Below are 20,737 nucleotides of genomic sequence, written 5' to 3'. Positions count from 1 at the left end.
TCTTAAAGGTCTGGAGATAGCAGAGGGGTGACAGCAGAGAGAGAGAGAGGTTAAGTTGTTATCAGTCAAAGTCTTTCCAGAGCCATAACCCTGCCAGATGTTTTCATCCAGTGGTTAGCTTTGCCTGGTTGGTTGTGCAACAGTAGCCTACAGGCTGATGCTGTTTACAGCTAGCTCTTTAATGGTGGGAGGTACACTCACATCACTAACACTCACATAAAATAGAGGTAAAAAGGGTCTACTAGATAGTTAAATAGATAGAACAGTTATGGAAACGCAGGATGAGAGATGTCTAAAAGATTAAACTACACAGCGACTGAACAGTTGTTTGAAACCAAGGATCATCTTGGGGATGAACTGCCACGCAGTATCAGAAGTGGGCTCATCTTGAGCCTGTAGTCGTGATTTGTTATACCTTTTCTGGACAGAAAATGTCAAGCGGATTTTGCTTTTGGTGAATGCTACCACTTTAAGACTGAAATTAGGCCCTTTGGCTAGCCGTGTCAGCACTGAAGCCTTCACACAGTGGAAATGTCACCTGTCACACACACTTATTGTCTGCCAGCGCGGCGTGCATCAGCCCCGTCTGACCCTCCGGGCCTGTGCTTCAGCTGCCGTCATGCCCTGTAACTGGCATCAGCCTAAACCCTCCACATCGACCAGCTTTGTTTGTATACAAAGCATAAGTGGATAGGAAATATGATGAGCTTCCCATTAGCCCGCAGTGAAATGGTATTTAATGGTGCTGGCCTATTTAAAATCCACTGAAATACTTAAGCTGTACATGACTGCATTTGCCTGACTCCATTCAGCCAGGCAAATGTAAAACCTTGCCTGCCTTGTACTCAAGGTAGGCACATGCAAAAATCACAATTATGTGTTATATATCAAAGGGCTGTGGAATCCGTGCAGTGTATAGCTGGTTTCTATAAGACAGCAGGGAATGATGAGGAGAAACAACAAAGATACTGTACTGAGAATAGCTCAACCGATGGAGTATTTGAGCTCTGCCTTTTGTATGAGAAACCTCTAAGCTACTGTCCTCAGCAGGAAATGTACAGAGTATTCTCCCTGTCCTAAAACACACATGCACACACACACATACACACACACACACACACACATACACATACACACACACAGACTCACATACACAAACAAATGCAAGACTTGGTAACGCAGAGACAATACACACAGATCATATATTCTTTTTGATGGTCTTTTGTGAGTGTGTGTGTGTGTGTGCGTGTGTGGGCGGTGATGGCATCTTTCAATAACTCTGCAAAACAGAATGAGGATTCGACTGCTGTCAAAACATGACAGGAGAAGGGAATGAAAACGAGAGAAAGACGGGGAGGGAGAGAGAGGTGGAGAGAGTGTTAGAGAGAAGCAAGACAAAGAAAAACACAGAGGGGGAGCAAAAGAAAAGAGAGGAGGAGGAAGGAGAGGAGAAATAGGAGAGTAAGAGGATAGGAAGACAGTTTAAGACAGAGGGGTTGGGTCACTGTCAATGCAATCAAACCAAGAAGTATGATCTATTTAAAATAAAAAAAAATAAAAACGTTTACCATAAAAAAAAGATTCCTATATCCAATTTCTGAAAATTTCTTTTTGAGAATTTATGCTCTATCATAACTTGATTCATATATAATTTTGTGTCAATCCACATTTTGAATTGAATTTTGAACTGACCCTAACTGTGGTTTAGAGAGGCCGGACAGTCATCTATTTGTGTAAAGAGAGGAGAAGAGACTGGCAGCTGCACAGACAAGAACATCTGTTTTCCAGTACAAACCTGCCCCTCATAACCCGTAACCTGCCTTTATTGCAGGGAGGGATACACACACAGACAAAGCTTGAGACCTGTAGGTTTCCCAGCATGCCCTGCTCACATTCCTGACCTCCTTCTGTCACTCTCTCACTTGACTCAACCCTGTTCCCCACCTCTACAACCGCCCTCCCCTCCCTCCCCCAACTCTCGTCACTGAGCACAAACAGAACCGTCAGACGCACAGAGTGATTGACAGGGAACATCTTGACAGACAGAGGGCGTGTACGAAAATGGCCAGCCTGTCAATCAGGCTCTTACAAACCTGACAGCCGCTTACCCGCTCTACTGTATATGCACGGGGTAGATAGGTACAAACTCTTCCTCTCACACAACCTCGGCCATTCACTGTTGCCTTTGAGACTGCGAGACGACTGTGACCTGACAAAACCGTGTGCAGGGTGAGAGCCGGCCCCCTGCGGAGTTGGGAATGTGGTGAGAGGGCCAAAAGGGACTGATAAGACCCTCTTTAGTCTCCCACTCTGCTCAGCCCCTTGCTTAATCTGCACCCCACAGAGATGTGGATGGTAGAATAGCAACAGAGACACGATGAGGAGTCATTCCTCTACCCTCCATCAAGAACACAAGACCATCCCATGCTATCCCACAGGGCAGGAAGGAGATCCCAGATAGGAGGACCTAATCCATACACAACACAATGCACCAGCATCACTGGGGACACACAACAAGCAGAAAAAAGGTCTAATCCCCTGTATACTAAATGGACCAGCAAAGATAAGCGCACAGGGGAACACAAAACAACTGAAAGATGAGTAGGATGGGAGCAAACCATATCTCACTTCCCAATGTAAGAGAAAACAGCAAGGCGGCTCCGGATTAAAACCACATACATTTTTACATTTGATTAACAAATGATATCTTTGACAACAATGATGACACTACACCTGTATACACAAAGTACATATAAATGTCTGTTATGCAATGTCCTTAATGCAATTGCTTGGTTATTTTCTATTGATTGTAGTCAAACATAATTGGCACAATGCTGATGAAAATCAGAGTTGCTCATGTGCACAGATCACTTATCACACATAACAAAAACAGACGTAAAAAGTTTAAGTGATTGATCAAGCTGGCATGCAGTTTATGTTTGAGAAAGTGTCTCAGGTCCGTTACTTACTCTGCACAGTGCTCTGCTGGTGACCTGAGGCTTTGGGTGGGCTGATCCTGCTCTTGGGAGGGACCGTCTCCATATTTTGGCCCTGGTTCTCACCTGGACTGCGGCTCTGGCTCGGGGCCTGATCCTCAGTCTGGGTCTCGCTCTGTGCTTTGTCCTGTGGGACCGGCACAGCTCCCGCCAAAGACTTCTGCCTGGTCAGGATGCCGTCACTACCCGCCCTCATCAGCTTCTCGCCCACGCTCAGCACCCGGGCTCGACCGCCCGCAGCGGCCGTGCCAGGGCATTCCTTCCTGGGGGAGGGCAGCTTGGATCCTGCCCCCGCCGAGGGAGGCCGGGCCAGCCTGGAGGCTCTGGACATCCTGCGGGTCTGTGGATCAGTGGAGCTCCTCAGTCTCTCTCAGTCAGTCTGACTGCATCTGGGTCCCAAGGGCAATCCAGGTTTTCTCGGCTCTCCCGGTGAGTGTGAGTTTGTGTCTCTCCGGCTCAGCGAGTTGTGACTGGTGCAGGTAGGCTGCGAGGGCCAGAGGGAGGGCACTTTTGGGAAGTCGGCCGGGTGGGAGGAGAGGTGGAGAGGTGGGGGTGGAGGCGAACAGGGGGTGTTAATAGCTCCTTGGAAGGTGTTCTCTTCTCCTGGCGTGGCCTCCTGGGATCATCCTCCAAGGCAAACAGTGGCAAACGTGTGTGTGTGTGTGCGTGTGTTTGTGTGTGTAAATGTGTGTGTGTGTGTGGATAAACCTGTGGAGTGGCAGGACGCGCTGTGCCAAATGCAAACAGGCAGTCAGGTCTTCGGTGTCAGCGCATTCCAGCTTTCTAATCCCCTCTCTCCCTCTCTTTCCCTGTCTTTCACACACTCCCTCTCACTCCATCCCTCTCTTCCTCTGTGAATTTCTCCTGCTCCCTCTCTCCTTCACTTTGTCATAATATGGTTGTCAACTTCTCCCTCCTACCTCATCCCTACTAATTCTTCCCCCGTGTTGCTGTCCTCTTCTGCTCTCTCTCCTCTTCTCGTTCGTTTCGGTTCACTCGCTCTTCTTTGCTGATGCTCAGCGGGTAACCATTCCAGTGCTCAGGCAGGCGGAGACCAGAGAGAGTGAGAGAGATTGAGAGAGAGCAAGAGAGAAAGAGGGTGAGAAAAAAAAGAAGAAAAAAAAAAAGAAAAACACGAGGCAGAGAGAGAAAGTGCCGGCAGAGGCTTTGCGGAGGATCCCTCCTCTTCAGGTGCAGCTGCTGAAGCCGTTCCAGATGTGTGTGTGTGTGGCGCTTCACGTCATCAGCCGACCGCTCAGAGCCACACTCCCGCACAATCACAGGCTTCACCTCCTCCTATTTTTCCTCTTTCTCCTCTCCCTTGATCATTTTCTCTCTCCGTTCACTGTGTCCCTCTAGCCCTCTAGTCTTTACTCCTCACATGTGATCAGATGTTCAGGCTACCAGAAGCTGGAAAACACGCACATGCACACCACAACTCACCAACCCCTTCACTCACTGCTGGAATTTACAGAGAATTAAAGAGTGCATAGGAGGGGAGGATTACTGTGTGTGTGTGTGTGTGTGTGTGTGTGTGTGTGTGTGCGTGTGCGCGCATGTATGCAAGAGGCACACAGTGGAGTTGTTCTGATCTGCTGCACCGAAGACATCAGATGTAACAAGAAAAAAAGAGAGGAGAAGTTCTGGCTGGGAGAGACAGCAAGGAAGAGGAGACTGAGATCAGAGGTGCTAGTTTTCAGAAACTTCTCTCCCCTCTTCTACCCCTCTGTCTTGAAAAAACTGAATCCACTTCTCATTGTCAAACGCTGTACTCTCTGAACCAAAAACATTCCCAATCCCCTTTGACAAAGTGCTTGGAACAAGCCATTGTCTGACCCACAGCAATTTCCTCTGCACTACAGAGCAATCACCGCCAACAGAGCACGTTAAAGTATGAATCAATGTTGGTAGGGCAGACACAGAAAGAGCAAAAACAAGCCGTTCTGAGCCATGACCAGAAAAGAAAGATTTTATGACACATTACGGCCATTTTTAAAACGTGAGGGCAAATCATTTTATGGATGTACATGCACATTTCACTGACACAGAATGACTATCGGCAGTAAACCGTGGCCCTGCAAACTCGTCTACAGCCTATGCAATATTCACTAACTTGTTAACGTTGCAGTCAGAAGCCACCACATCTGGGCTGTGAGCCTGTGACACTTGTGTAATATACTGCAGTACCCAGCATGTGTAATGGACATGTGTTACAATGCACAGGGGCATCATTGCGTGCTGAGAGACTAAACACCAGGAAAATGGATTACAGTGTGCAAAGGATCAACAGTGTCCAGGCAACACGTGATAAAAGAGCAACCATCCACTTGGACTGGACCACTGGCTCAGTTTTACACGGGGACCATTTCTCTCTGAATTGGTGCTGTTCCACTCAGATATCATATAATTCAGAAGTGAGGACTACCAATATAGAAAGCCACATTTGGTATTTCCATACACCACCACGGTTTATCCACTGCTCTGTTTGAAACTGCATGGTATGTGTATACAATTGTGGGAGATTCAGACACACACACATGCAAAATGTACATATACAAATGCTAGAAGATTTGAACAATTCCCCCACACCAAGCCCCCCTTCCCCCATCACTGCTTGAGACTATTAGACTATTAAGCCCTCTGGACATGATGACAGACATCAATCATCTTATAGATATGAAATATGAATCATATCGGCACAAATCTGAATGGCTTTAGAGAAAGAGGAAAGCAGATTGACCTACATACTGTCCCACTGGGTAGGTCCCTCCCCAAATCTAAGGGCTAAGAACCTCATGGGAACTATTGAATGTCTTATGGCTTTGGCAGGAGAGAGAGAGAGAGAAGATAGAGCGAGAGAGAGACATTTCCATATGATTAAATATGAGAATAATGCCAGATTAATGTCAGATTATACTTGTGCGTCAACCCTTTGGCTGAGTTCTACTATGTTTACAAAATCGTAATAGTGAGGCTTACATCAAACCTAAATAAGGATGACTGAAAAAAAACACACACTCAAATGCTCTGCATATAGGTTTCAGTGGGTGAAACGGTATCTTAAGTCTCTCAATATGACATTGTGTGTGTGTGTGTGTGCGTGTGTGTGTGTGTGTGTGTGTGCGTGTGCGTGTGCATGCTGGGAGTAAATGAAAACCCTCTATGTGGACTGGATGGCTCCCAGCCTTTAAGCCAGTTCTGATTGTACAGTAGGCAAATAGAGGGAACTAGTTTCAAAGCCTTTAAATAACATAGCAGTTACGGATGGATATAATTTGAGTTCCCCAATTAAGCCTGTGTGATGTGATAGATCATAAAGTAACTCTAGTATCAAATAACAATCCCTGATCTCTACATACTATCTAGGCACGGTTTCAATTTGCATTTCAAACTAAGAACGGAAAAAAAAAAAACAACCACAAGTATTTCAACTTCAGAAAAAAACTGTGAAAGATGATTGCTAAGCTAAGATGAGGTGAAATTGGCACTAACAAAAAAGACCTGAATTACAAAATTGAATTAAACGCACTGCCACCCACAGCTGTTCAAGACACTGTGCCACAGATCGGTGGCTAGCCTTGGCTTGCATGCATCCAGCCCATGTTTCCATACGCCAAAGAGCCAATTGTAGTTTCATTTTTACCAGGAGGCAGGGAAATAAGCCAGTTTGGGGTTGAGGGGGTTTTAAGTTGTGGAAAGTGGGGGATGGGCGGTTATGGAAATGTCATACGTTTGTCCAAAAATCACACATGCTCTGGTACAGCTGCTTATGGTCCATGGAGGGTTAGAGGAGAGGCTGTCAGCCAGTGGGAGTTACTGATTGACTCAGTGGAGACCCTGGGGTGCTGGGACCTTATCTAGGAAGGGTGCTAGGCTTGGTGCGGGTTGTCTGAGTGCCTCTGTGGTATTTCTGTAATTAACTGACTTTTCTCTCTGAAGGTTGTTATTAAACTGGGGCACGGGTTAGAAACGACTAGCTCCGTATGAGCTGGGCTGAAGCCAGTGTAGGTTGGGCTCACTGTTATGTGCTGTTGACGGAGACAAAGTACAGACTCTGCCTGCAGTACCGCAACATCTACATTTTAGTCAGGAAAGAGGATTGGAGGATTGGAGTTGATATTCGGTACTGCAAGCAGTAAACTTAAATTAAATATGTTAGAGCAGTGGTTCTCAACGTGGGGTCCGGGGACCACCAGGGGTCCTTGAGCAAACTGATGAAGTGTTAAACTTCACCATAATTTAATTTACAAGAAGTTAACACAATTAGAGAATGTAAAAGAATTACTATTTTGATCATAGTTTCACTGTTATCTCTCTACCTACAATACAGATAGTCATGGAATTCTTGACAAAATCATATCTAACAATAAAAATATTCTTAGATTTGGGTCCAAGAGACAAAATCTCATCAAATGGGGGGTCCGTGGCCCTAATGTGTACTAAATTAGGGGTATTTGATGTGAAAAAGTTTGAGAATGTTAGAGGACCCTTTCAGCTGCTCAGTGTCTCAGTGTAAGCTTTGAGAAAGGCAACGGACTCATTAAATGTGTTATCCATTAACCTTAACTGCCCATGTGAGCGTCTCCTAGAATAAACACAAAGGCCTACTTTGTAGGGCTACACCAGTGGTGAAATAAGGTCTGGGGGATTTGGAAAGACAAATGTGGTCGGTCCATGTGGGGGAGGGGCGCGCTGTGCACCTCTCTCTTGAGGATTAAGGTTGAGTGCGTTTTCCGAGCCTACGGGGATCGGTTGTTTCTTTCCTACATTCCAACTCAGAGCCACTCCCCCTCAACCATATCATGAGTCATTACTGACTGTAACACTCATTCAATTTCAGCCGCTGAATCAGTGACTGAAGGCAAACTACAAGCTGTACAGAAATGCTGGCGTGAGCTTCGCATTCAGTCGTTTACTCATAAACACATAGGGCCTACAACACAAACACTACTCTCAATGTGGGGTCCGGGGACCATCAGGGGTCCTTGAGGAGGTTCCAGGGGGTCCCCAGCAACTTGATCAATTGTTACACTTCACCATTATTTCATTTACAAGAAGATAACACAATTAGAGAATGTAAAAGAATGATTATTTTGATCATAGTTTAACTGTTATCTCTCTACCTACAATACAGATAGTCAAGGAATTCTGGACAAAATCATATCTAACAATAAAAATATCCACTGTTGTAGCGTGCTGAGTTGCTATGCGCTCATAGATTTGAGTCTAGGCCGTAAACTCCCTCTCTCCTTGCTCTCTTGCTGTGCTCCAGGATGCACAATATATCAAGACAGAAATACCATAAAATAATCTTTCTAAAATACAACCACCAACAATTTCTTGGAAATTGCAGTATCATCTAGAATAGATTTTGTTGATTTTTACCAAGAAAAGCATATCATTGAGAGGCAAACTTGGTCAAAGTTGCGCCAAAGGCTACAGTAGAACTTGAATGTTCTTCAGAATAACAATTTCTCACCCCAGCAAACAATCAATATTTCATCAGAGACGTTTTAGTAGTTCACAGGCTCATGAAATGAACATCTGACTGGAGTCTCTATCTGGAACACTACTGTATCTTAAATCGGCCAACAACAACACTAACAAACTGTGCATATTGTTTTTGTAGTTCCCTTTTTCTCTTCTACAGTTCTAGCTGTTGTTTGCTCTATACTCCCGGGTGAAGAAAAGCGACTCAAAGGCAGAAGAGGAGAGAAGTCTATAAGAAGACGAGACTCGCTGACAGTCGTGACCAATTAGTCTTAACACTCAGCCGCTCCCTGCCCGGGGACAGCTACCCAACACGTCACATTATCTGCTGCACTGATCATGGCAGGAAGGCTGAACATCGGCCGCCACTCATCCCACAGGTCAGAGGAGATGGCAGCCCAGACAGGTGAAGTGCTGTCTCTGCCACTATCATCAACTGTCTCTAAAACAAACAAGATTGACTGCGGTGAGTGGTGCCTTCATCCTGACTCTTCACTACAAAGAAATCTCCATCTTAACAAGTCCTTTAGTCTATTGTTGAGTCAAAAAACTGTAATTTTCTTAAAATAAGTGAAAAAATCTGCCACTGAGGTTAGATCATTTCACTTGTTTTCAATGCAAATCAACTTGTTTTAAGAATTTGGAAAAATCAAGTGTCATTGTCTTGATAGTAATGCATCTGCCTTATTCTGACTTGTTTCAAGATAATTGGCTCTCATTTGTAGAAAATTCCTGAAAGAAGTGAAACTGCATTGGAAACAAGTGGAGTTATCTCACCTCACTGGCAGAATATGGCAGAATTTTTCTCTTGGTTTAACAAAAATAAGATTTGAAGGCTGAATATGAGACTAAATAACTTAAGACTTGCCTTGGCTTTACCGGAACAACATGGTTTGAAGTCGAAAAGTTGTCGCTGGCCCATTTCCCGGTCTGTTCCTTATGTATCATTTTGAGAGTTAAGACATTAGATGCTGTCTGGAAATGACCATGAACAAACAGAGCATACTGTCATTTTGGAAATACCAACTGCTTTAGGCAACAAAGTCACGTCATCTCATTTTGGTGAGGGGGTCCAATCCCTGGGAATAAGCAGAACCCCTTCGCAATATAAGAGGATTACTGTAAAACATGCTGAAATGGAAAATGTTTACCTCAGAAGGCCTCGAGATGATGACTCACACGATGAAAGGAGACAAAATGAACATGTAATGAATTAAAAGGCAATATTAATTTTGCGGCTAACTAAGGTAATTCATTGAGAGGGATTCTGCAGAGTCCCACAGTCTCAGTATCATCATAAATTCTTCCTCCTCATGGCCTGTCTCTGGGGCCCCCCTGTGGCCTTACGAATCACTCCTGCTCTTTAGGCTCAATGGGCATCCGCATGTGCATTCACATGTAACGAACACACACACGCAGTTTCATATCTAAATTCATGTTTTCATGCAGTTAGCCCAGAAGCAGTTCCTTCCTGCGCATTAAGCTCACAGCCATGTCCTATCCTTTACAGCTCAGCATTTTAGGAGAGTTTAGCTTCTTATCTAGACAGCTTGTCAAGTGTGTTATTGCGGGCAAACTGTGTGTCAGACTGAAAGCCTATGCCTGAAGTGTATAAAGAGGATATGAGGAGAGACAAACCACCTCTCCATTCAGACTGATGTAAATAAGAGGCTACTTCATTCTCTTTATGGCTTATTGATTTTTAGTACAATGGCTGGCTGCAGAGACAGAGAGAGAGAGAGAGAGAGAGAGAGAGAGAGAGAGAGAGAGAGAGAGAGAGAGCCCTATACATCAGACAGAGAGGCAGTTAACCAATTCTGAAGCAGCAGCATCTTTCTGGGAACAGAAGCATGGACAGACCAGAGCCATATCAACAACATTCCCACAGGATAAAGCTAATGCCATAAACACATGGACGAGTTCACACACACACACACACACACACACACACACACACATATATACTGTATATATATTTTTTAGTGGATGCTTTTGGCGCAAACATCCTATACAGCCAAAACATTAACACCAGCCTGAAGGAACAGTGAAAGGTTAATATGTTTTATAAATGCTGAAGTCTTTTCAAGCGTTGATACAAATACTGAATACTGAGTAGTTGCAAATTGAGACATCTTTGAAAACACTGTAACTTTATCTCCCACCTGCTCATCTTCAATAGAAGCAAATGTGATGCAAATACAAAGACATGAACACACACACAGCCGTGCGGGCGCACACACACACACACACACACACACCCACACACACACCCTATGGGCCTGTTAGATCTTGCTGTTGGCATCATGTAAACAGCTTGAGGAGCTAAAACAGCCTTTTAGTGACTCATACATTATGGAGAGGGAACACTCTCTTTTTCGGCACTGGGACAGCTGCAACCTTGTGTCCGTAAGGGTTTCCTTCTGCTCTTGGCTCTTTCATAAAAAAAAGGGGGATATGCTCATGTGTATGTGTTCCCGATGCGTGTCTCGACTAAGATAAAGTACTGCCTGTACTTTAGTAAAGGCATTCCTTAGCTCTGTGCAGAACTCAAGGCTATTTGTTAATTTGACTTAAAAGTGACAGATATGAGTGATATCGTGTTTGAAAGATGAGCAAATTTGACGTGTGCTTTGAGCCACCAGGAGGCAGCACTAGGTATAGTGGAGTCTTGTGTATTTCATCCCCTAGGGAACGGATGTCATTTAGGAGAATGAAACAATGGGAACACTGAAATGAAAGCACATTCAAAACATGAACTGCACATTGTACACATAAAACTCAGAAATGAAATGCTTGCAGCTACATGCCTTAACAAGGACATTTCCAACACATACGCACCTCTGATTCACACAGGAAGTTATTTTCTGATCACCGCATTTTTTTCACTTCATTCCTGTTGGTCAATTTGAAAGTCTGACGTCAGGATAAATGTGGCTCTACAATACAAGTAGTAGATCAATATTCTGCTGCCATCTTTATTTTGAATCTATTGTTATCTGTTGAGGTTAGGATGAATGAAAATGTTCAGGATAGTTGCTGCGCTTGCAACTTCTCTTTAATGTATGGGAAACACGGAATCCGGTGGTCGAGAATTGTGGGGTAACAAGGTCAAGAATCGATACAGTGAATGATGTGAACCGTAATGTGGTCAATCACCTAGAGAATCCAGAGATTTTTAGACCTGTGGAGTCATGTTTTGTATTGATGACTCCCTATCTACCATAGAAGCTGTAGAGAGTATTTATAACTTACAGCGACATGGCTCACAACGACTATTTCATTTCTGACCTTTAACATGTGAAAATGCCATTGGTCTAAGCGCTCTCATGGGGATTGTGAATAATCTGTGTGTGTCTGTGTGTGTGTGTGTGTGTGTGTGTGTGTATGTGTGTACAATGGCTTGCCAAGAAACTAGATTTTCACTGGAGGTTTTCATGGCGTAAGTCTCTAAATCAAGCTGACAGCTTTCAAATGACCGATTATCATCCCCATAAATTTGCATACTTTCGCCGGTGCGTATTATTCCACTCAACATTGCACATACACCAATCATTACAGTTATATCATATGCTGTAAATCAGACTTTAGCTGAACTATATGGAACATATGGTGGGAATTTCACAGTGGCAACAATATGTCTCCATAACTCACAGTATGGAGGCTTGTATAGAACCTAATACAGCTTTAATCAAACTAAAGACTTCATCGTCTATGAATGGTACAATTTAGTTCAGCCACTTAACAGGGTCTATTAAATTTAATCTCTATAACCTATGTCTGCATAGGGAAGATAGATTAAGGTAGCCGGCCATGCAAGAATCTCTATAGATCTTCATTAACGTGGACCTTCTTTCATGCCTAGTTGAGCATCTCAGCCCTCTTCCATTGCGTGGCAGGAGACTTGGCCGACCACTTGGATGGGAGATGAGGTATGAATATGAATGCTTTTTTTTTTCAAGCTCTAAGTCATAAGAAAGGTTGCGGGGATGTGCTCAAGACAAGTGACTGTATCATGTGCTCTAGTGGGCTGAAAATGTCTTGGGGTAGGGGGGTTGCAGTACATCCAGGAGAGACAGGAAGATGGAAAGTAAAGGCAGTTTGGAGAGATAAAAAGAACAGCGGGACGTTAGTAAGACTGACGGAAGGGCAGATGCAGAGAAACGGACAGATAAGCGTGTAAGAGCATGTGCACAGTACACTGCAAAAAATCTCCATCTTAACAAGTCATTTAGTCATGTCCAAAAGTCTTAATTTTCTTAAAATAAGTGAAAAAATCTGCCAACGGCGATTGATAATTTCACTTGTTTCCAATGCAAATCAATTTTGTAACAAATTTTTCTTATCATTTTCTTGACAGTAGTGCAGTGATCTGCGAAGATATTGACACTCATTTCTAGGAAATTATTGAAAAAAGTGAAACTGCATTAGAAAAATTGAAGTTATCTCACCCCATTTGCAGAATCTTTCTCTTGGTTTAAGAAAAATAAGATTTGAAGGCTGAATATGAGACTAAATGGCTTGTTAAGATGGATGTTTTTTGCAGTGCAATAACAGAAATAGAGGGGCTGGAGTCCTAAGAAAAGAAAACAGAGATAATGAGTGTACAGCTGTGTGCATGCAGTAAGTCTCCGGGGCAAGTGAGCTACACCAGCGACACAGAGACATGTGAACTGCAGTGACAGCAAACATCAGCATCCATGTCACCACACAACAGGAAGTCTGCAAAGTGTACACGGGCATGCAAGCCGGCAGGCACTCACACACGTACGCACACACACACACACACACACACACACACACACACACACACACACACACACACACACACACACAAGGCTTCAGTCAGCAGGAGAGATCTGCTGAACCAACAGCATGGAGGCACCAGGGCATGGGCCAAACACAGGACAGAGATAAGCATCAGAGTTTACCTAACACACACACACACACACACATATGGAAAGACACATGCACAAAGGGATGGAGACACAGAAAAGAGCATAACGGCAGCAAATATGAAGCAAGAAATAGGCCTGGTGTAAAATTAAACCAGGGAAAAAAGGCTATTTAGCTCTGTGTGAGGTGGCCCTTGTTATTATTTAAGCGTGTGAGGAAGGATGTAGGATTGTATGGATGAAGGACAGAGGTGGATGGACTAGTCAGGTGTGATATGAAGCAGCGCTTTAAGGATCTGGTCTCGCAATGAAAGATACTGATTCTTTAGCTTTTTCCTCATTAAGCTATGGACCATATGATCCTACAGGCATAATGAGCTCCAGTCTTTATGGCTTTCCGCTATGGCAATAATATGAATGAACAGTCCAGTCCCTCAGCTATGGATAGCATTGACTTGAGGCTAATTGTAATATATTACACTCAAAATAGCTGCAGGCCTTTCTTGAGAGCCTGGCCTAAGAGAAAGAGAAAGCTGTGTCTGTCTAATTCTACTGAATGATGAGTGTATTTTCATACAGCAACATCTGGCCTTTATCTATTCAATCTCAGGCCCACTTTGGAAAAACATTAGGGATTCTGTAACTGTCCTTTGGAGCCGATATGTTTCACAGATACTGACTGACAATGGCACAAAGTCTCCCTTAACAAGAATCAATCAAATATTTTAGGGGATTTTGCTGTGCCTTACTTACGGGAAGTAAATGCTCTATACGACTCCAAACTGTAATGACGCTACAGTGGGCCTTTGTTTCCGCGGGTTCATTCGTCAAATGTGTCTTTTCAACAGGAAAGGTAACCTGACTAGTCCACTGGCACACATGTTTTTGATTGGCCTTCAATTTCAAAACTGGGGTCAGAGGTGATGCGGGCCCACCCCACCCCTCATCCAACATCTGCCCCTCCTGGCCCTGACCCTCTGCCTTGTCATAGGTTTGTGTACACACGTGTTTCAGTGTTCGCATTAAGCCGGGGCCGAGTCGAGACCCCCTCGGGTGTGTTTCTTTTGCCGCGTCTCTCTCTCGGTCTCCCTCACCACACCTCCCGGTTCCCCAAGGTGCTGATGAAAAGACTTCAGAGGGAGACTTTCACAGGCCCGATTCATCTGGGCCAAGGCCTCCTTAATGAACTGATGAACTCACTCTGGGACGCAGAGACGCTCTGGGTGCTGGAGAGACTGATTAAAGGGAGAGGGGGAGGGACAGGAAAGAGAAGGGGCGAAGGATAGATGTATAGGAGGGGAGAGAACAGGGGGGAAAAAATCCTCCTCTCTTGAGGTAGAACTGGTCCTTCAATGGCTGCTGCCCCTCTGCTCCTCATTGGGGAGGGTGGAACAGGGAGGGGGATGGCTTTGGCCAAAAAAAAAAAAACCCCTGAGTCTGATCCTCATTAAGAAGCACAGAGAACATCAAAGACCAGCCCCAAACCTCTATCAGTCAGGAGCACCCACAATCCCCATGATATTAAAACTCAGGGGCGCCATTCAGTGTCAAGTTCTGAGGCGGGCTCGGGGGACGCAGGGGTGGGGGGACTTAAGGTCCTGAAGGTCAGCGGAAAGTTTGAGCTAACTTCTCCTCACCTCAGTGATTGGCTACTGCTGAATAAGCTTTCTGCTGGAAGGAAAAAAAAAAAGTAGGTGAGGATGATAACTAGCAGCTGTGGGTAGATGATGGTAACAAGCTGCTGTGGGTAGATGATGGTAACAAGCAGCTGTGGGTAGATGATGGTAACAAGCAGCTGTGGGTAGATGATGGTAACTAGCAGCTGTGAGTAGAGGATGATAACTAACAATGGTCCATCCCACTATCGAACTTTACTTGAAAAGGTATCAAGTGAATCTGTTTCTCCGGGAGAAAACGGGGAACCTGCAGCAGGACCAATAAGGAGGAGATGAAGAAAACAGGAACCTGCAATAGGAATAAGGTCAACTGCCTGTAACTACGTTTGCTGGGTTTGTTCTGTTGAGGCCCTTTGCTCCACCCAGAGCCCAGAATAATTTGTTGAGTATGTCAATTACCCGTACAAATGGAATCTTAACCTTTTCTCAAGAGAGCTATGTGAGCGACTAGGAGAAGTCTGCACTGCTCGGTTAGACATTTTAAGGAGAAGATGAATGTTGAGTATACATTCCACCCCGGTGGTCCAAAACGTACAGCTGGGCAGACTCAGGTCACAATAACACAGGGTGACTGAGAGAGCTGTTTCTATCATAGACGCAGCAGGCGTCAAACACACACTGATAACTCCTGTTTCATCTTGGCAGTGCTGGGACCTGACCTCAAAAAGAACGCTGCAAACCTCCAAAGGCAAAAAATATGTGAACAGTGCAAAAAACATTTAAAAACTACAGATCCTCACAATGTGCACATGTGCATGCATCCACATGCGTGCACCCAAGCACACCCACACACATGCACACACACACACACCCACATCTGTTTATCATTGTCTAAGTTTGCAAGCATTTAGGCCGTGGTTAGGAGCCACACAGTTCTTAATAAAACACTGTTTTCCCGCTGATGTGCGAATATGAATAACTGACAGTTTGAACTGAGGATGGCAAACAAGACACAGGCATTCAGTCATTGTGCTTACCAAAACAAAACATTAAAATAAAAGTGTCAACTCATTGTTTTATTCATTGTGCTCAAGCAATTGTTAGCAACATAAACACCATAAATCAAAACAGAGGATTATTGAACGCATTTTGACAGACACAATCATCTATAGAGATGTATAGAGTCTCTGGAGTGTGGAAGAAGTATTTTTTCAGCCTATGTTGCAGAGAGATGGAGCGAGAAAGACAGAGGCAGAGAGTAAAGGACCCTGCTGACCTTGCCAAAAGGCCTGATTAGGACTGTCTTCTCTTTGGACCCACAGGCTCTGCCATTAAAACTCTTACGCAACAGTTGGCCAATGCAATGGGTCCTGACAGCCAACTCTGCGTCATCATGGCGCTCAGTTTCACATACATAGCAGAGAAGCTGCACATCATATTGGATTGTTAAACATCATTAAGTCATTGCACTCCATAGAGTACCACAGCAGCTGTAAGACTTCTGATGGAAATGCAATATTGATTTAAAGCTGAGGCGAAAAATATGTTCAGCTGGAAGGGCTGGGGAAATATATGAGGGGGAAAAAATCATACGAGACGCATAGTAATCGATCATAACAACATAGAAGAGATATTTAGCAGATTTAAATACATGTTGTAATGATCTGCTTCGAACAATATGTAACGTTTCTGCAACAGAAAACTACTTGAGAAGCATCAGAGGTTCAAATATCTTCCTAAGCCCCTTATTCATTCCTTAAATCAAAAAACGGAACACACAGAGAGCATGGCCGGATTTAGATGCAGTAGGTGGCTCAATAAAATAGAAAAGGCTCATAATTAAAAAGAATATCTTTTGTCTTCAGATTATAGCTTGGATCAAAGGATCAACAACCGTTTGCTGCTGCCAGCCCCCCCCCCCCTCCCCTCCAGTACCACACATCTTGGCATGCTGGTATTTTGTAGACTTTACGGGAGAAAAGTGGATTACCGCAACTGAGAGCCGGCCTGGAAATTCACAGGAAGTCCACAGAAGTGAATTTACTGTACACAACAACGCCGAACATATTCATTTCCTCATTTTCACATGAGGAATGTTGCTGATAGAGTTTTTTAAAAAACGTTTGCTGATAAAGCAAACGTGGAGCTAGGTTGCTGCTTATTCTGCCACTCATGTTTCCCTCTTATCACCAGAAATAGAAGTCGTGAGCAGTTGCAATGGATAATGGATAGTGTGTATGCCTGCAGCTGAAGGTGCGTTTTGTCTATGTGAAAGAAAAAGCAGCTGCTAAAGCGGGCTTTAGAGTCATCAAGAAAGTTCTCAGCAGTTTGTGGATGTATACTTTCCTCCCACAGCCCCCTGTTATGACCCCACCCAATCAGCGGTCTCCTTTCCACTTGCAAACACCCACTTGTATCCTGGCTCTAAACCTCCCATTTATCACACTGACATGAGCGGCTTGCGGTTATTGACTGGGAGTGGATTCCTTTCCCATCCACGAGCTCAGTTATCAAATTAGATACTGTCGCAAAATGTTTGGAATGTTAAATGAATGGTGTCGTATAGCTTGTTTATAGCAGTGAGCGTCTATTTAGTGGTAGTGCTAATGTAATCAGGAGGAGCTTATCAAATATGCTGCTGAGAAAATGTGTTCAGGCCTGTATGTGTGTGTGTGTGTATGTGTGTACATTCACATACTTTTTTTGGTTTGTTTTACACCTCTTTAACATTTAGGTGAAAAAATGCCTGTGCAAGGCCTCCACATAAACAGTATTAGGTGTCTTGACATGAACTTCCCACAAAATAATACTGCATGTGGGTCCCATAAAACAACATATGGACAATACACACACATATGGCAGCTGTCTAGCAAAAGGTGATGCATCCGGTTGGTTATACACATTCCGCACAACTACACACATAAGTACAAAAAAAAGCTCTTTACCTTCCTGCATCCTGTCTGCAATGCCACAGTGAAAACAACGTGGATTGCGCACACAGGTACTCATTTGTGTGTGTGTGTGTGTGTGTGTGCGTGTAGGGTTTGTGTGTGTTTAGGCTTACCTCTGTGGCAGGGACCCAAATCTTTTTTATTGATTTGTAAAGTCATTAAAATCACACTTGGTGAATAAAACACTCTCAGTGTGTCAGCGGTTTGAAGATAAGCCAGAGATAAGCCTAATTATCAGGTACAGCCGGTTTACCCCCACCATCCACACACACACACACACACACACACCAACATTAAGCATTAACATGCATCCCCATCCACATAAACACTGTGCTCATTTTCACCCCACACACCTATTTGATATCTTCCTTTGAACATGACCTCGCCTGCATCTTCAAAGGAGAGGCTATTTGACTTCTCACTCATCTGTGTAGAAAGCAATTTTTGTTCCCATTGCCCCTTTAAAAAAAACAACAATGTCATCGGGGCTGGCATCACGCATCATTAGTGCTTGGGGAGAGCATGCAGAGAATGTTATTACACCCTGTATCCCAACAGAACAGAAATACAGCCAGATTGTCTCTAATCACCAATACAGAAGCAGGGATATTTCAAGACTACCGCTCAGGGCAGATGAATGACAACCGCGCCGAGAACTGTGACACCCTTTGGGAGTCATCATTTTAACAGTGTACATTCCGATCTGTGTTTTATCAGGCCTTAGATCCTTTCAGACTTTAGATGACTATAACATGATAGAGATGTTTGTTTACTCCTAAGTTGATTCCAGAGGCAACAAAAGAGCAGTAGTGAGAATGATAATACTGTTGTGTCTACAGGCGCTCTGAGTTCCAGCTCAGCTGTAGCAGCCAATAAGCATCATTAAGTGCCCAGTGTTGAGAGGTCCATGTGCCACTTGTTGCTACTGAACAGGTGAACTTCATTAGCTGCTTGTTCTCAGCAACTTAACAGTCGAGATGGTGAAGTTTGTGCGGTGACATCATGTTGGCCGTTTAAGTTCTACTGCAGACCTGCGAAGCTGCGGATACTTCATCACTTTCTTTTCAAGAAGAAACTCATGACTGGAAGTCAATTAGAAAAGTGAAGAGAAGAAAGAACAAAACATCTGGTTCCTCTCCACATTCCACCGGCGTCCCGCTGCTGTGGAGACGGAGAACTCGGGAGAGGATGGATAATTCATCAGGCACGCAAAACCTCTTGATGCAAAACCATTCACTATAAGACAGAGATCAGCGCATCAAGCAGGAGTAACTCTAGTGCACAAGATGCCATTTACGTTGCACTCTTACTGTAAATCTTTGTGATGTTATCTCCGCTCAGTTTCATCTTGCACTAAACAGGCTTTTCGGTCTTTTCAAAATGCCATCTCCCTTTGACTTCATTTTTCGAGAGCGACCTTTGTGTTAGCTCTCTCCTCTCTCACAAATGCTTGATGATGGAATAAAATGTCAGCAGTCAAAAAATACACCGAAATATTTTTTTTCAAAAACAGGCCAAAGAGAAGCAGACAGAGGGAATGCTTTTCACTGTCTTGGGCGTGTAACATTAGAACCGGATCTACTAAATGAAGAAATGCCCCGAAAGATATGAAAAGGTCAGCAGAAAGTGAGAGTGCCAGAGATTAAGTATACACTAATGTATTTTAAAAGATGGACCTAGATGGTCAGCAAGCCTTTTGATTTCTGTGAATCAAATAAAATCTTTATCTATTTGCACTATTATGAGTGACCTTCAGGGCACAGCAAGGGTTTCATTAAAATGAATCCCTTGAAAGGAAACTTGAATAATGACTATAATAATGAGTCAACACTGGCAGGAAGAAATATCTAAAATAGCAAAAAGAAATATCGTTCAGACAATTACACTGCTAATATCTATGCAACATATTATGGAAGCAAACCCCATGCAGACAGGATCTATGATTCAGTGGAGTCAGCCACTAAAAACACACTGGATATCAACTCAAGGTTACTGTCTTTTATCTGAGAGCGACATCCCCAGTTAAAGCTAGAAAAACAACAGCATATTACTGTCGGGTGGAGGAGGCCACAGAGTACCCTTAAATCTTAGTGTTTTACACTCCGAATAACTTAAGAGCCCTTAAGGGACTGGCTTTTAATCCACTGCAAAAACAGCTGTTTAGCATCTCCTGGGGCTTGGCTATTTCCAGAAGGATCAAGTGCCAATCTAGTGTGAGCAGGATCTTGAGTGGGACAGACAGCCTAGCAGACGGGACATTTCACACCTTCTCTGAGCGGACAACAGCTCACTAAAAGATCACACCGCTAGTAGTGACTGAACTATCTATAGACGAGCGCTCGGCTTGTATCTGTAAAGATGTCCTTGGAAATTAAGGCCACGCTACATCCTCACCTTCACAGCTATTTGATTTGTTTTCACAGAGAATTATAAGTAGTGATGAGGAGTTCATTGCGGGAGACAGCATCTTCCCCTGGTTTCTAAAGCTTGACATTGGCACAGACACCATCTGCATTCCTGAGCTGGTAAAGAAGCACTTTCTGTGATTATCATTCCAATGCAGCATTTGCCATTTCCCCCGAGCAATCGCATATAGGGACTGTGAGTAAGATAGCACGCAGCAATGTTTACCGTTTCTCCTGGACATCCTGACGAAGACAAAGCTGATAAGTGATTACAGCACTGTAGTTTTAACAAGAGCAAAGTGGAAATTCATCCAGGGTGAGAGTTAACGGGCTAATGGAGTTAGCTGCAGTGGATGGTCTTCTTTTATTATGACAGATTTTTTGTGG

The 20,737-nt window shown here is 44.0% G+C and overlaps 1 protein-coding gene across 10 annotated transcripts in view; it reads right to left on the bottom strand.

Annotated features, from left to right (window-relative positions):
• kiaa1217 (KIAA1217 ortholog) overlaps positions 1-20,737 on the bottom strand; it is a 111,102-nt gene that overhangs the window by 84,473 nt on the left and 5,892 nt on the right. For 9 of the 10 annotated variants that reach the window (XM_071922397.2, XM_071922408.2, XM_071922398.2 and 6 more), the window contains exon 1: positions 2,970-3,357. The exons of the other annotated variant lie outside the window; for it this stretch is intronic. In XM_071922397.2, the coding sequence (XP_071778498.2) occupies positions 2,970-3,327 (358 nt within the window). In that variant the 5' untranslated portion in view covers positions 3,328-3,357. Of the gene's footprint in view, positions 1-2,969; positions 3,358-20,737 lie in introns of those variants that run through there. 10 annotated transcript variants of the gene reach the window in all.

The sequence above is a fragment of the Centroberyx gerrardi genome, chromosome 22, assembly GCF_048128805.1.
Source record: "Centroberyx gerrardi isolate f3 chromosome 22, fCenGer3.hap1.cur.20231027, whole genome shotgun sequence".
Lineage (NCBI taxonomy): Eukaryota > Metazoa > Chordata > Actinopteri > Beryciformes > Berycidae > Centroberyx > Centroberyx gerrardi.
The sequence above is the reverse complement of the archived record's forward strand: the minus strand, read 5'-3'. Positions and strand labels throughout refer to the sequence as shown.